Genomic DNA, 17599 nt, shown 5'->3' with positions numbered 1-17599 from the left:
AATATTTTTGTGAGTGAAACAGTATTTCAGGACACTGTATATTGTTTATACTGTTGTACTGACAATATAGCTCTTGAATCTTGAAATCTTATGACCTGTTGAAACATCCCAAAAGTCACAATGGCAAGAAAGATATGAAAACTCTTTTTTTAAGACAGGAAATGAGCTGAAATTTTAGAAAAGTTATAGTTATAAAATAGTGTACATTAGTTACAATATAATTAGAATTTTTTATCTTCTTCAACTAAACAAATATTTGCATTTGAATAGAAGTGAGAATTCTGTTCGTTTTCTTTTAATGAAATGAAAAAGAGGATCAGATACACTATCTGAATGTTTAGAGTGGATAAATGTAGGAATCATAGAATCATAGAGAGACACACATTTCCTCCTTCATTGACTGAGGTGCAGCAGGTGATGGTCATTTATCCTATCATTTATAATCACATTTTAATAATTATCCAAGAAAGTCAGTTACCTCAAGCAGGTTCATAAAAAATAATATTGAATTATAAATAACCCTGCATTGATTTAATACCTTTTACATAAAGTATATTAAATACAACATTTGAAACATTAAACATTTTCAGATATCAAAACCTTTAACAGAACAAAAAATGGGGTAGTTTGTGTTCAAACTACACTTTACATTTACAACATTTATCAGACACCCTTATCCAAAGCAAATTACAATCAGTAGTTACAGGGTTAGGGTTAAGTGTCTTGGTCAGGGACACAATGGTAGTAAGCGGGACTTGAACCCAGGTCTTCTGGTTCATAGGCGAGTGTGTTAACCCTAGGCTACTAGCACTTGGCTTGAAAAGAAGAGGAAAGGTTGAATGCAACATTAACATCAACAATGCTAACGGGGCGGGGTCCCGATGCGTCACATCAAATTTGGTGATGTTTTCTGATATGTTGAAAAATGATATGATGAAGCCGCTGCAGGTCTAGCTCTAGTAGTAACAAGCACAAGGCTGACAGCAGTAGTTTCTTTCACCGTTTGTCTCCATGGTCTTCAATTATGAAATACCAGATTAATCATGAGCCTTTTCTTGTTTAAACGTCCTGGCGATCCTAACCCATGAATACGTTTTCATACATACATAATTAGACTCTGTAAGCGTTGTCATAACGGACAAAGCGGTCTGGTTGTCTGCACAAATAATTTGCAAAATCTTTATGCTGGATGCCCTTCCCGATGCAGCACTCCCGATTTACCCAAACTAGGGATCAGCACCAAGAAGTACACACTCACAAATGTCCCCAGTTACTGGCTTTCGCATTGCATACTTGTACATTACATTAATTGGCAAAGCTTTATTGCAAATACCAGATTATTCTATATAGAGGAATATAATACAACAAAGTAAGTCATGATAGATGTAAAACACATCTTATTAACTTTCTTTCCACCCCATTCGGTCCCAACCATCGATGATCGTGTTCTTCTTTAATCAATTACTCGTGCAGATGAGAGATTTTAATCTCTGAGCGAAGGCGGTTTCCAGCATCTGTTTGACATCACGTCTCTTAACATCCTAGCTGGTGGTCCCAAGCCTCACAGGCTACAGCTGGATCTGCTGTTGGCAGGGAAATAATATGTCTGTCACCACAGGGACGGGGGGGGGGGTCTCCTGTCATTACGGGGGTCAGTGTATCAGCCTTGCAACATGAGTGTCGACACACACAACAAACAAGAAATGCAGCTGGCTTCCCTCCTCCTGTTCTGATTGGTTTACAGACAAAGAGCTGCTTGATGATGCCAAAGTGTCGACACTTGCATTCCTGGGAAGAGCAGCCATAAGCGGAGGTGTCATGGTGAGCAGGGCTGCACCTGAGTAACCATACATTTACATAGGAGCAAAGCAATGGGCCCTAAACCAGCAGAAGCCGCCATGATGCACTGCTGCACACTCAAGAAAAGGACAACAGTCACACCAATGCAACCATTTTAAAACGTATCCTAATTTATCGTGAATTATGTATTTATTACAAAACAATATTCAGTACAAAATATACAGCTTGCAATGATCAAGGTAGCATTGCTTATTTTTAATCTTGTGTGACATATGCAAATCTGAATTGACGTGCAATCTGACTGATTTAAAGAATTAGTAATGTTCAACTCTTCTTAAAGTGCAAGACCTCAGGGCATGGGCTTACAAACAACATATTGAAACCATCTGCTCAAAATAGTCATTAATCTTATTCACTATTTCAGCATTTCATTGCTGAGCATTTGGACAAAGACTTCCTGAATTACTGGAAACAGATAGAAATCACTGGTATGCCTATCGGGAATGACGGAAAAGTTTCCGGTGTTACTGTCAGACTTTGTTTGAAGACCGGGTGAAAAAGTTCACATCACGCAGCTCCTCGGGAAGGTACTCCTGCTCCACGGGCTCTTTGAAGGAGGGGTTGTATTTGTAGCCTTTGCCGTAGCCCAGGTCCTTCATGAGTCTGGTTGGAGCGTTGCGCAGGTGGAGGGGCACGGGAGGCAGGGGCCCGCGCTGGTTCCGCAGAGAGGACTTGACATTGTTGTAGGCAACATACACCTCTACTGACTTAGGGGCCCGAGACAGATATACCACACACTGGGCTAAGATCACCTGGGACAGGTATACATGGGGACAGTGAACAGGTCATGAGAAACTGGTCATATTTGGCATAGAGGTTGACAACAAATGGAAGTAGGAGAACTCCTCTCACCTCACACTCAGGCATGCCGATGAAGTGACAGGCCTGAAAGGCAGACACTGCCTGGGTTAAGGCAGCAGGGTCTGCCAGACCTGTGAATGAGAGCAGAGAAATAAGCAAATCAAGCAAATGAAGAAATTTATCATCAAGTAAATCTCAAATGCACCAACAATTCAATTAATAGAAATCTCACAACACTATGAATTACTGAATTCCAAATGGTGTAGTCAAACAATCCTTTGACATGTTTTATGTTCCATGGTTTTATTTTCACATAGAAATGTAAAATGACACTTTGAACTACTGTGCTGATATTCTTCACTTCCATTTTCCTCTTGTTTGGACAAAATATTCCTAACACCCATATAACCCTCACCCTTCTGTACGGTTTACATATCTGATTCTTTAGCAGTAAAAAAAAAAAAAAAAAAAAAAAAAAAAAAAAGCAGTTCCGCACCCACATCCTCACTGGCAAAGCGCACCAGCCGGCGGGCCACGTACAGTGGGTCCTCTCCTCCCTCCAGCATCCTGCCAAGCCAGTAGAGGGACGCATTGGCGTGGGAGCCCCGCATGGACTTGTGTAGGGCCGAGATGCAGTTGTAGTGCTCCTCACCTTTAACACAACACCACACTCAAAATAAATATCACTATAACGCACGTTTTCATACAAAGTAATGAGAATAGCAATCTAGCAAATTCAGCATAGTCAAGGCAAAAAGCTGAACGACCTCACCTATTGGTGCTGGAGGAGTGTGTGCTATACACACAGCCTCAACACACTCTCTTCCTTTATATAACAAGTGGCAATGTGGCCAAATTAAAAACACATCCATCATTGACGACATATGCACGCACACACACACTCATCAGCTTCATAACTCATTAATAAATCTTAAGAAGGTTTCATCGCTGGAGGCCGAGTGATCGCTAAATCTCCCTCTCTGTTACACTACCATTCCACGAGAGCCTCTGGCGACCATCAGATATTCACCAAGGCATAAAGTCAAAGAATCCAATACTTGGAATAACATAGTAAAAGACAAGGTAAAACACGAGGTTTGTAAGAAAACTGCTTAGCTGAAGCCAGGATTCTGAGCTCTGAGCTGGTGAACTTGTCTACTGGCGCGTCACAATTCTGGCATCTGTCATCACCCTGGCAGTGGCGCCAGAGGAGCCCCTCGACTCAAATAGAGCTGGGCCAAAGCAAAGCCCCCTGGGCCTTCTGATGTTGCCCAGTTGCTATTTCATAGAACAAAACCCATGATGAGTGTCAAAAAGTCATACCTGGGGCCACTGTGGTATTAATGTACAGTAACAATACAGTAAGACTGCACCATACCTAATTTCTTCACATGCAACCAGTGGTCACCAGTGACAACCAAAGTATTACATTAAGTCACTTTTGCATTAACCCTACTATGGCGTAAGCATATTAAAACTCACCAGCCTTGTCGTAGAGGATATGAGATCGCTGCAGACCCTCCTTCACATGGTCCTCTTGCACCAGGACGTCACAGGTGTCAGTCTTGAGCAATGCCACCCTGGCCTGCACTGCCAGTTGCAGCCCATTGAGACCAGCACGGGCATCACCGTCACAAAGGTGGGCAATGGTGTCCAGGGCCTTTTGCTCTATATAAACTCGAACCCTGGAGAGTACGTAAAATAAAATACAGCGGTGTCGTTAAAAAAAAAGGACTCATTCCACTCATTCCATGGTGAGAATTATTAAATTAAAAGATCCATTATAATAAAACTTTCTTGCTAGAAAGTTTATTTTATCAGGTAAATTATAAACAATCCTAAGATGTTAGTAAAGCAAATGCACACATATACAGGAGGGGACAGAGATCCGAAGAATTTGGAATACAGTGATTTCACCAAAGGTAATGAAGTAAATATTTAGTAACCTTTTCAGTTATAATAACTTAAATAATAAAAGTGAGCTTTGATACAAATGAAAAAAAATCAGATTAGAGAATAGTGGCTTTATTCCAGATTTACTGATTATCCATGCAAGTCAGGCTGCATGGAATTTATAGTGCTATGCCCACCATCCACACACACACACTCACTGTTCCGTACAAGAACTTTCCGACTGTAACCTGAATGTAAACAGCTCTGCTGCAGCGTACAGTACACAGCACTAGCTGTCACATAAAGAGTGAATTATCATGGCATTTATTGCCCAGGCTGTTACCAGCAGCAAAATCTGGAAATACAATAAAAGTACAGCATGCAGTGTGCAATGTCTCCAGCCCAACATGAGCCACCCAGAACCCGGTGGCGCTACACAAATCGAATCACAACTCAAGTAAATCTATCTATCTATTTGCTGTATACTGTACACAATTTTTTTTTAACTGTGTCCAGTGGGGCAAAAAAGCATTTGGCAGCCACTGATTGTCCAAGTTGTCCCTAAAAGATGAGAGAGGTCTGTAATTTGAGATGAGATGAGAGAGGTACACAGAGAAAGAATGTTAAAAAAAATAAAAAATAAAAAAAATAAGAGGAAACGACAGAAATAATTTAAAGAATTTATTTGTATAACGGTGCAGATAACAAGTACATGGTCAATTGCAAAATTTCACCTCAATACTTTGCAATGTAACCATGGTTGGCAATGACAGAGGTCAGACGTTTACCGTTTGTCTTCACCCGGTTTGCATACAGTGTAGATGGAATTTTGGCCCATTCTTCCATGCAGCTGTGATTTTGGGGCTGTCACTGGGCATAGATTCTTTATCGGATCGATGTCTGGAGACATCCAGACATCATTAATCCTTTCCTTAATACGGTTCAGTCTTTGGTCATTCTGCTCTGCCGTTCAGAGAGCAAAAGCTCAGATGGCCCAATCTGGAATTTTGCCCCGTATGACGTTGTATTATGCTTTGCCTACACAGAGAATTTCAACCCCCCTCCACTAAAAAAAGAACTGTGCCCATGAGCCATTTCTATACACTGTAAACATTAGCACCGCCCCCAGCCTCCAGCTCATCCCATTTACAGCGTTTATCAGATGCCCTTATGACTTACAATCAGTAGTTACAGGGACAGTCCCTCCCTGGAGCAACTTAGGGTTAAGTGTCTTGCTCAGGGACACAGTGGTAGTAAGTGGGATTTGAACCTGGGTCTTCTGGTTCATAGGCGAGTGTGTTAACCACTAGGCTACTACCACCCTCACCCCACATCTCTCCTCCCCATTAGCATTTAGAGCTACAGACACAGTAATGTCACAACCTGGGAAATCTCATTGTGGGACTGGGTCAAAGTGGCTGTAATTCTGGACAAAGGTTGAATTTCAAAAAGAGACTTCAGATTCAGTATAAGGGGATCACTAATACCAATTTAAAAAAAAAATCCTTGTCAGGGGACCTTTAAAATAACAGGTCTGTGAGGGCCAGAATTCTTGCTTGTTTGAAGGTGCTGAATACTTATTTTTTGTACCCATGATTAAAATTAGACCTCTCTCATCATTTTAAGTGGGACAACTTGCACAATTGATGGCTGCCAAATATTTTGCTCCAGTTTATTGGCGTGTATTGTCCATTGGTGTGAAGTGAATGTTCCTGAAGATTATTTTATATGTACAGAAATACACAGACTAACCTGCATCCAGCAGAACAGCCTGGAACAAGTTCCATCTACTTAATTGCAAGCTAATGTATTCAAAGTGCGAATAGAGGCCCAAATTTCAGCACCGCATATTGCCTATGGATGTTCACTGGTTTACCAATATATTCAGAAAAACTATATGAATTAAAAACAGCTAGCAATCAAGCTGCACATACCATTAATAGGTTTGGGGGAGGGGGACTATAATTAGTACTAGTTGACCTTGGTAACAAAAATCATTTCAAGTCATTTAACTCTCCATCAGCTACAAGCGTTGAGGCTAAACTGACAGAATTTGGCAAATCAAGAAATTAAATCAACAAACATAACCACATGCCATAGCTACTACGGCCACAGACATTTAAATACACCCAGACATGTCTGTAATTAGATGGATTTGAAAGATATACGTAGGGTGGCAGCTGAGAGGGTGTGAGTGTGATTTAGTATCACAAACAAGACTCACACTGGCCAGAAAAGACCAGCACAACTCAGCAAATCACACCGAAATGGATATGAGTCTGTGTTGATGAGAAAACCGCTGTCTGGCTCGGCCGGTGCTCTTATGATCAAGGGGCCTCGAGAGGAACAGGATGTGCTCCAGAACATAAAGTGATAGGCCGTCTAACTGATCACACGCCAAAGCAAGAAAGGATGAAATTGGATAAATGGGGGTCACAGCACAGCAGGCTCTTGGCTTACATGATGTAACATTTTAGCTGCACAGATGACTTAATCATTATCATCGCTCATATGATTTACCACTGCATTCGTCATCCATCACAGATATGACACAGTGCTGAGAAAATAAACACTTTCACCATTGCCCGTCTCATAAGAACGTCTGGATTTGCTTGATTACGATCACCCAATTTTTGAAACGTTTGAAGCCAGATTCGCAGACTAGTTAAGACTAGTGAGAACTGACATGCAATGCGAGTAATGCAATATATTTCTGCAAGAATATCGTTTGACTGGATAGCATGTACAGCACGAGTGGAAATCTCACCAGGCATATCAGGCAACGAGAGACTAATTAGCACTTTCTGTATTATTTTCACCCAGTTACCACCATCAACAGATCAAACACCTCTTAAGGTCTACAGGAAAAAAATGCTGGACATGACTCGGCTTCCTGCCTGCAGCTAAATGAGTTCCCATGATCATGTGCTACTGCAGGGTGATGCAGCCCTAAAATTATATGCTATTTTCACTGCGGTCATCAAGTTATAGTGTGAAATGAATCTGCAGAATAAGTAGAAGGGGGCAAGAGGAGTAAGAGCGTGTGAGTAACATTTATACCACGGTCACATGGGGTACTGCTTAATGATAAAACCATTTTATCTTTGGCAAGCAATGTTCTAATGGTGTTTAATACACTCCTAATCAAGGATTCACTCTTACTTATGAGCTCATATAAAAAAAAAAAATTATCCTAACAAATACACTTCTTGCATGGATTCACTCTTACTTATGAGCTTGTGAATTACAAATGAACATTTTATTTTATTCATACTATAGTATCGCAGTACTATCTACCGTAAAGCCTTTTTAGGACATTCACCAAGTTCATTCTGTCAAAACTGGATCTGCTATGATTCAGGAAGCAAGAAGATCTTTAGTTAATTTGCTATATAACAATGTCAAAGTATCATACATCACAGGTTCAAACCCCATCGCACCCCCCAGCAAGTGTCTCCAGGGGGACTGTCCCTTTAACTACCAATTGCAAGTTGCTCTGGAAAGGGACGTCTGATAAATGACATAAACTCCAGGGTCTCCCAGGTCAATGGCTACACTCCATTAAGTCCCATACAGTCCATCTCATTTTTATGACCTGCCCCAGGCCGAGCATACTGCCAACAGAAGACCGGGGCAGGACACAAACAGAGGAAATAAACCTCAGTGGCCTACTTGGACCCTGTGTGAGAGCAAAGAAGCCAACATGCCTTTCAGATACCATCCATCATTTCTGATGACAGCTGGTAAGTGATACGACTATTAAAGCAGATAAGTAGCCTGCTGGATGGCCAGGGACCAACCGATTATGCTGATGGTAGGCAGAAAATTCAGGACAGTCCCCATCCCTTATTTCACTTAGGTCCAGGTCTTACAGCGCAAGTCCTTCCATTTTGTTCTGCCTTGATTAAATAAGTTGATGCATTTTTATTATAATTTATTGCAATATATAAAGAAATGATCATATTTTCAATATTTATGAGCATATGTTTGATTCTTCAAATCAAGACGTGGCCTAGCGGGTAAGGAAGCAGACTCATAATTGAAGGGTTGTGGGTTCAAATCCTGAACCTCCAAAATGCCACCGAGGTACCATCCACACTTACCTGGCACCTTTCATGGATGCTCACTGCTCATTAAGGGTGATGAGCAGGACACACATTTCACTATGTGCACAGTGTGCTGAGCATCACAATGTCACTTCACTTTAATTTTAAAAATCTTAGTAAACATCTTACACAGTAAGATTACAGTTACAACCAGAATGTGACTGACAAAGGTCAAACTGTGATGCCAGATGACTGGACGTGCTGCATTCAGGTGGCATGCATCACCAAGCTCAACGTTGCTGCTGACCAAGTACATGCCTTTGTTGAAACCGTATTAGGTTAATGACAGAAAAAATTCCGCAGGTGAAAGAGCATTTGTTGGACTCTGATTCACAGTGGTCCAACCCCACAACCCCAGAACTTAAGTGTCTGTTGCTAACGTATTGGTTCCCGATACCACAGAAGACCTTCACAGATCTTGTGGCACAGAGTTGGTTTGCTGACACTACGGGGATCTACATATACTTACTCATGGGTCATTCAGGTTAAAATACAAATATGGATTTACGGTCCTGTATATATAGTTAGTATATTATATTTACTCATTCATGTGAAATTAGATCTTTTCTTTTAAGTTCAGCTCATTACCCATATATATATTTTTTTGTATGTGCGTACCCCCCTTCCTTGCCATGGCCATCTCATTGTCACACATAATATTGTTTGTTGTCCCCTGGGATTAACAATTTCTGTTGACTTGAAAGTCACCCAAAAATCCATGGATTATACTTTAAAGGGTCTACAAAGAACCCACCAGATCCAGCCCCTCCAATAAACTTCTTGACGGAGCACCTCAAATGCTTTCCTGTTTTAACCAGAGGGAAATATAGAAACTCTTGAAATGCCAAAGTAAAATAAGGTAAAATTCCACGTGGACTGCATCACCTGTTGTTAATGTTAAACTGGAGACGGAGGACTCAGTGAGTCTTTTTTTGTCTTGTTTCAGAAGTTTCATAATATTTTAACTAGAGCGGTCATTCATTTACATTAACGGCATTTATCAGATGCCCTTACAAACAGTAGTTACAAGGACGGCCCCATTGGAGCAACTCAGGGTTAAGTGTCTTACTCAGGGACACAATGGTAGTAAGTGCGGTTTGAACCTGCAACTTTCTGATTTCCTGGTTCTTACGTAGGGTGGTAGTAGCCTAGTGGGTAACACACTCGCCTATGAACCAGAAGACCCGGGTTCGAATCCCACTTACTACCATTGTGTCTCTGAGCAAGACACTTAACCCTAAATTGCTCCAGGGAGACTGTCCCTGTAACTACTGATTGTAAGTCGCTCTGGATAAGGGCGTCTGATAAATGCTGTAAATGTAAATGTTACGTGAATGTGTTACCCAGATTTGAATTTTGATGGTTAACTCAGTGGCATTTTAACCTTGCAGCTCTGGCTGCAGAGCTGGTCTCAGGTTTTAGGCCTTAATAAAACAAACAGGCCCATGATACTGACACTGAACACCACGTCTCCGAAGGCTGTGTTTACTGGGGAGGCAGGCACGAACCCGGCCGCCTGTAAAACCTGCCGGAGCGTCGGGTGCCAGCAGCGACCAGCTGTCTCTTCTGACCCCCACCACCCCAAAACCCCACGAGCTCGTTGGGGTTAGAACAACTGTCAGCCAATCATAGCCCCAGACGACAAATAAATAACCAAAATAATCACCCACACTGGACTCCTGGGAGTCAAAAAGAGTTCAGCTCAACCAATCAGAGCGCAGATTGGCTCAGGATAGGCCCATCTCAAATTCCCCACATGCCAGGATAACAAGGGATGCACTCCTGGTAGCGGGGCACACACCAACACACCCACACACTGAAGCTTACTCAGACTGGAGTGATCCATTGAGCGGTCGATCTTCCGGGGCACTGTGATCCGGTAAAATCTGCAAGCCCAGCGAGTCCGCGGCCCGACGAAGGATCGAGCCCATCGCCTCCACTGACAGTTTCTCCAGGACCAGCACGCGGCAGCGGCTGAGCAGGGCACTGTTCACCTGGAAGGAGGGGTTCTCGGTGGTCGCGCCAATCAGCGTTACCGTTCCGCATTCAACGTGCGGAAGAAAGGTGTCCTGAACGCAGGAGAGACAAGAGAGAGAGAGAAAGCCATGGGAGGAAAGGAGAAAAAAGCATTGAGCATCACTAAAGTCGCTAATGAGTAAGTGTTCCAACTTCACATTGAATCCAAATACGATTTAAGTTGAAATGCTCCAACGTTTGAAAATGCTGTGAGTAATAACATACTTGTCTACATAATGATATGCAAAGAATACTTATAGTGAAGACAAAAAAACACTAATCACTTTCAATTATTTTTTACATGTAAATAATATTTATATTTCTGAGGTTCTTATGCCAAAAATGTGCATGTGAAAGAGGATCCCACGTGGTCGCATTGGTTTGAGCGCTGAGTGGGTCTCGCCTCCAGAGGGTTCAACAATATAATAATGTGCAAAACTTCATCTTCAATCAAACAGATAAATGGCACAAATATTGACAAATGAACCAACAGCAACCAAGGCACACTTCATTACACTATCCATCTTAGAACACACATCAAATGTGATTTAAATAAATGCTTTATTTTCCTTACTAAGGTCATGTATGTAAATAGAGGGGAAGATCGAAGTTGTGACATAAATGACTTAAAAATATTAGATTCAAATCACAGAACGTTGCACTAAATATTGACTACATGCTGAAATGCCCATGTGCATTCTTGGAGGTGTGCATTTGTGGAATCAGTTTAAAAACATACTGATATGTGGGAGAAAAATGAAATCGTGGTTAACCATACCACAGGCTCAGGGCTATAATTAATTGCGAGCCTCTAATTAGTCAAGATGTTTTCTATGCAGGCCAGTGCCGGTTCAAATTCGACTAGAGCAGGGAAATTCGACTCTACTATCCTCTACCAGGTCACCTCAATCTGCCCTATTTGGGTCATGCAGCTTCTGGACTTCTGGACCATATCCAGGTCCCCAACACCAGACAAAACCTCCTTTCATCAATCCATCCATCTTTCCCTTCTTCCTGAAATTCCTAGAATCATGAAGTGGCAGAGCAATATAAACCATGAGTATTGTTTCAGGCATTATAAGCCCCTGTGTACTTCAGGACTCAACTTTCACAATGCTTGTGATGCTGCAGATAGCCTGTCCCGAGTGCCAGTTATAGCTTTCAAGGGCTCCCATGGGGAGAAGTGAAGACGCCCCATAGCCTGGTCCTGCCACAGCGGGATTACTGGAAGGTGAGCTTGGACAAATTTGGGGATTCAGAGTCCTGGTAACCTTTGGGTGCTGACAGACCTCTCACCTGCTGGGACTTGTTGAAGCGATGGATCTCATCAATGAAGAGAATGGTCTTCCTCTTGAAGAGGCGGAGTTCATTCTGGGCCTGCTTAATGACCTCACGTACATCGCTGGTCGATGCGCTGGTGGCAGAAAGTGTCACAAATCGAGCGGTTCCCTTCTTCTTACTGGAGCTGGCGATAATATGAGCCAGAGTTGTCTGGAGAATGGAAATTACATAAGAAAAAAAAGGGCAAGTCATAGTCAACACCTGACTGAGGATGGTGGCACTGTTTTTTTCTGATGCGTGCTGAAACCAAAAAAAAAAAACATCTGAAAAAAGGTCTCTGCCACTGCAACCCAGAAAAAAACAGACGCTTTATAAGAAAAAAGCAGTGACCATATATTTAGGAAAAGGCGTGGCAATGGAGTATTGCAGCTAATACGGTGAACCGTGTGGCATCATTGTTTGTTAAATTAAGGAGCGCAATTAAGGGGCAGTGGTGGCCTAGCGGTTAAGGAAGCGGCCCCGTAATCAGAAGGTTGCCAGTTCGAATCCCGATCTGCCAAGGTGCCACTGAGCAAAGCACCGTCCCCACACACTGCTCCCCGGGCGCCTGTCATGGCTGCCCACTGCTCACTCAGGGTGATGGGTTAAATGCAGAGGACAAATTTCACTGTGTGCACCGTGTGCTGTGCTGCTGTGTATCACATGTGACAATCACTTCACTTTATTTTATTTTTTTTGGTGGCCTAGGAAGGAAGCGGCCCTGTAATCAGAAGGTTGCCGGCTCGAACCCCAATCCGCAAAGGTGCCACTGAGCAAAGCACTGCTGCCCTCTGCTCACTAGGGTGATGGTTAAAAGCAGGGGACACGTTTCGTTGTGTTACTGTGTGCTGTGCTGCAGCATTTCACAATGGCAATCAGTTCACTTTCACTCAAGGTTAAATCATTAAAATGAGGAACAGCAGCAATGAAGAGCAGAATAAATTCCATGGAAGACTCACAGCCCCCTTCATCAGCCTCTGCACCTTTTGCACGAAATCTAATGTCGCTCGGGGGTACATGACCTACAACTAGGGTTCTGTAGCTCAAGTAATAAATTTGGCTAAAGTGGCATCAAAAATATCACTGAATTTCATGGACTGCTGATGCATAAATAGAGCAGAAACATTCCAATTGGAAAATGATGAAGACGGAAAGGACATAGAAACCTCGGATGGACCATCTTTTTCCACAGTTAACAGGTACACGGGCAAGCGTGACAAAGCTACTTCCGGTCCGACCTAAATCAGGAACAATTACAGAAAAACGTCAAGGCCAGAAGCTCCATCTGATTCAGAGTGGAAGCGCTTTGATACGGAAGAATGTGAAACCTACCCACAGGACATTCCATAACAGCTGCAGGCTCTAAGTGCCCGTCAACTGTCAACACTGGTCGCCCCGATTTCAAAGCAGCTTGCCGTGTGAGGAAACATCAACGGAACTTCTGCACCAAAAGCCTCACTAGCCTGTGGTTCTTTTGTTTCCACCGCAGGAGAAGAAGAAGAAAAAACTAAAATCACTGAAGTGAATTTGAGCTTGGTTTAATACTCATGAAAATTCACACTTGCTGGGTCATTCACTCATTTTTACTTTCTGTACCCCACAAACAAAAATCACTCCCAATCCAAAGAGAACCGGACTGAAATGTCACAAAAACAGAGTAACTATAGACAACCAACTCTCATCACCAATCTTTCCCACTTGTGTAGATTACTTCTATGCAAATAATCAGACGGATCCGCCCTTATCAATCCACACAGGCCACCCAGATACTTGTTCAGTCCCTAGTAATCTCACGGCTGGACTACTGTAACTCTCCTCGAGCAGGTCTACAACCAATACAAACTGATGACAGCAGAGCACATCATCGGGGTTCCACTTCCACCATCTCCCATCTCTACGAGAAACACCTCATCCGTCGAGCTCGGAACATAATGAAGGACCCTCCTACTGCCTGGCAGGCGGTTCGGCAGCATCAGAACTGGAACTGGCAGACACGGCAAGGGCTTCTTCCCCCAAGCAGTCAGAGCTCTCGATGCACCTCAACAACAATACTCTTCCAGCCTTATGCGCCTGGTAACATACTGACCCATTTTGCACATGTTTGTCATGTGTGCCCTCTTTGAAATATCCAACATATCCACTTACAAGCATCCTACATGATGTCCGGTTTGTCCTGTTCATTGTACAGAAAAGTTTTACTTTTCTCTTATAAAGATACTGCACAGTATTTAAATGTTTTATCTTTAGTTAGTATAATTTAATATGTATATACATATATATATTTTTATTTCGTTTATGATTTCACTATTGGGGGTGGGGGGTCTTGAAATACAGCAGCACGACTGGTCTTCAATTTTCCCAAATTCTCCCACCCACATGGACAAAAGTTTGGACATGCCTTCTCATTCAATGTGCTTTCTTTATTTTCATGACCATTTACATTGGTAGATTCTCACTGAAGGCATCAGAACTATGAATGAACACATGTGGAGTTATGTACTTAACAAAAAAAAAGTTTCTAGTTTCTTCAAAATAGCCGCCCTTTGCTCTGATCACTGCTTTGCACACTCTTGGCATTCTCTCGATGAGCTTAGTTTTGATACTTTCAGTGAGAATCTACCAATGTAAATGGTCATAAAGAAAACACATTGAATCAAGAAAACACATTGAATGAGAAGGCGTGTCCAAACCTTTGGCCTGTACTGCATGTATATTCTAAATTTGTGACAACCAGTGAGAAACAGCCAGTAACGTTCTGTGTAGAACATGAGGCACACTAGTTAGGATTGAAATATAACCGGCAAATATGCATTCTAAAATCTATTGCACTGCTTGTGATCATTTTCTTGGTCTACAACTGGTTCTAATCGTTTTTGTGGCGATGTTCTATTATTTGAGGGCCTGCTATGATTTAATTATGTACACGGATAATGAACCTGGCATTTGGAGGTTCGGCGTGCACGATATTATCTATATTATACCCCTGCTATTCTCCCCATAAGTACAAGAGCGCAATAAAAATAAATAATAATAAAAAAAAAACCACAGAGGGGGGGGGGGTCACGTTACCTTTCCACAGCCAGGAGGACCCCACAGAATGAGGGACGGGATCTCCTGAGACTCGAGCAAGGAGCGCAGCAGGGTGCGCTCGCCCACCGCTTTATTCTGCCCGAAGTACTCCTCCAGGGAGGCGGGCCGCAGCCTGTCGGCCAGGGGCTTATCGCTGCGGAGCATCGCCCGGGGGGACGGAGCCGGGGGGACCGCCATCTCCCCCTCAGGCGCGCCGCGTTTGGTGCCTTTGCCCGACAGGGCGTCCGTGGGCGTTTTGTCCGGAGGCAACTGTTGCTTGTCGGCCGCAGCGGCGGCTTTATGCCGGTTCTGACACGCCGAGAACAGCGGGGCGGCAGGGCGGCCCGGCGCGGCGCTGCCGCCGGCCAGAGGCTCGCCGGAGACGCGGGGCCTCTTGGTGGGCGGACGGCTCTCCGAGGCGAGGTCCGCGGCTTCGCTGTTAATCAGACAGCGGTCCAGATGCAGGTTGATGTCTTCGGGCGTGAACTCCCCGGAGCAGACAGGACACCGGACCGTGGCGGGGCTGTCAGGCGTCACTTCGGCTTCCGCCATCTTTCTTTCGCGCCTCACACACTTTTGACCCCAGCGGAACTATTGACCCATCTTACGTTTTGCAAAGTTTCTTTTTTTTTTATTATTCACCCCCATCGCCCTTCATTTGACACGTTTTCGTACCACAACATAAATACGTGGGAACGTATTTATTATTCTCTTTTTTAAGCCGGGCCCGGGGCTGCTGAGGGAGTCTGGGTGTTGTAGTCTGCAGGCTGTGTCGTCAACGGGAGAGACACATAAACCCGGGTTCCTACGCTCATTAAAAGCCTGCAAAAGCCGTGGAATTTGAAAAGAGGCCTTGAAAAGTTTTGGAATACGAAATGCGAAGCATTAAAAGTCTTTGAAGTCTGTCTGACACATGAACATATAATGGAATACAAATTTCCCATAAGACTGCGAGGACTTTTTTTTCTACGTTTTTCAACGACAACAGTCTTCTTTTTAAAAATAAATGTAAATTACAGCTGATCTATTATCTGAGTCTGATAGGGCCGACCTCGGGGAAAGAAACATTGTCGTTTAAGTATGACTTTTCCCCCCGCTTTTGCATAGAAACGTACGGTCATAAAAATTGACCTTGGAGTAATTGAGAAGTCATGGAAATGTGTTAGAACTTTGAGAAATATGTTATTACACGTGTCATAACAACATGTCTCTCTCTCTCTCTCACACACACACACACACACACTAAAACATTTCATACAGATGACATCCCTGACATCAAAGCTTTCCTGAAAAGAATGGGAATGAAACTCACAAGATGAAACGATTAAATCCTGTAGGCAGAACCGCCAACCCCTTGAAAATGATGACTATTATTTATTAAAACATTATCCCAGTTTTGAAGCTATTGGTCCACATTGGTCAGGCAGTGGTCTGGTGATGTGGAATGAATTTGACCGATTTTGGACCCTTTTGGAATTTTATAGTAAGTAATATTTTTTGAAAATAATTAAATAAAATATTATTATTCAGGGATCTAGAGCATTCTTACAGCACACTATAACATTTACATTTTACATTTATGGCATTTATCCAGAGCGACTTACAATAAATAGTTACAGGGACAGTCTCCCTGGAGCAACTTAGGCTTAAGTGTCTTGCTCAGGGACACAATGGTAGTAAGTGGGATTTGAAACTGTGACCTCTTCTGGTTCATAGGCAAGTGTGTTACCCACTAGGCTACTACCATCACTATAATAAAGATAATGCTGACTCCAGTTAGTCTTTAAAGGATTAACTCACAATACATTTAACCCTGAGTTTTCAATGTCCTTCTTATCTCATTTTGTAGCTCAGACAAGAAGCCTGCTCATAATCACCAGGGGTCAGAGGTCATCTCTCCCAGAAAGAGCAAGGGCTGTGATGCCAAAACTCCACCAGCGAAGGTCGCCAGGTTAAAGGTCATTTACCAGTCGTCTGACGGCCTTGGCATGGGGAAACAGGCCTTCATTCACAATCTGGAGAGGGTGGAGACCTTGCGTTGCTTCTGGGAGCTGAAGTACACGGAGTTGCAGGTAAGGAGGATAACTTGTATCCTGAAGTCTTACAACTCACCTTGTACTTCTCAACCACAAGCACACCGACCCTATGTTTAGAAATGGATCTCTTCTGTCCTCTAGTGGAGAAGTTGATGTAGATCAGCATATTCCACAGCAGTCCTCCAGCAGGGGAGGCTGTTTTCAAAGTTCAACTGGGCGGTGGTGCTGGTTTTCACTTTTATTTGATATTTTGCTGTTCTTCATTTGCTCCCAAACCTCATTTAGCTCTTCTAAGTGAACATGATGCACAGCAAAAAATATAAATGCTATAAATAAAAATAAATCAGCCTCACATGACACACACGCACACATACACACACATTACTCAGGTTCTTTCATTTCTCTTTCCATTTGGAAGATCTTGATTACAATTAAGAATGCAGTGGCAAAATTACTTTGCCCTTGCATTATACTTGCTGGAAACCAAATAGTGTCACC

At 42.9% G+C, this 17599-nt stretch overlaps 2 protein-coding genes across 3 annotated transcripts in view; one reads left to right on the top strand and one right to left on the bottom strand.

The window, feature by feature from the left end:
* Positions 1-433: 433 nt before the first annotated feature.
* On the bottom strand, positions 434-15631 carry wrnip1 (WRN helicase interacting protein 1). 2 transcript variants are annotated; one of them, XM_028976636.1, is made up of 7 exons: positions 15066-15631; positions 11973-12167; positions 10488-10729; positions 4144-4346; positions 3158-3313; positions 2713-2792; positions 434-2612 (listed from the first exon to the last, which is right to left on the bottom strand). In XM_028976636.1, exons 1-7 carry the CDS (start codon positions 15615-15617, stop codon positions 2331-2333), a joined length of 1710 nt encoding a protein of 569 aa, XP_028832469.1. In that variant the 5' UTR covers positions 15618-15631; the 3' UTR covers positions 434-2330. The 2 variants fall into 2 exon arrangements, with proteins under 2 accessions (XP_028832469.1, XP_028832470.1); XM_028976637.1 differs by having other exon boundaries at positions 2479-2612; positions 3202-3313.
* The window catches only part of mylk4a (myosin light chain kinase family, member 4a), a 21736-nt gene continuing 14557 nt past the window's right edge, over positions 10421-17599 (top strand). The window contains exons 1-2 of the mRNA XM_028976635.1: positions 10421-10815; positions 16915-17137. Coding sequence (XP_028832468.1) covers positions 10766-10815; positions 16915-17137 — 273 coding nt within the window. The 5' untranslated portion in view covers positions 10421-10765. The remainder of the gene's footprint in view (positions 10816-16914; positions 17138-17599) is intronic.

This window comes from Denticeps clupeoides, chromosome 4 (assembly GCF_900700375.1).
Source record: "Denticeps clupeoides chromosome 4, fDenClu1.1, whole genome shotgun sequence".
NCBI lineage: Eukaryota > Metazoa > Chordata > Actinopteri > Clupeiformes > Denticipitidae > Denticeps > Denticeps clupeoides.
Note: the sequence above shows the minus strand (reverse complement) of the source record. Positions and strands in the feature narration are given on the sequence as shown.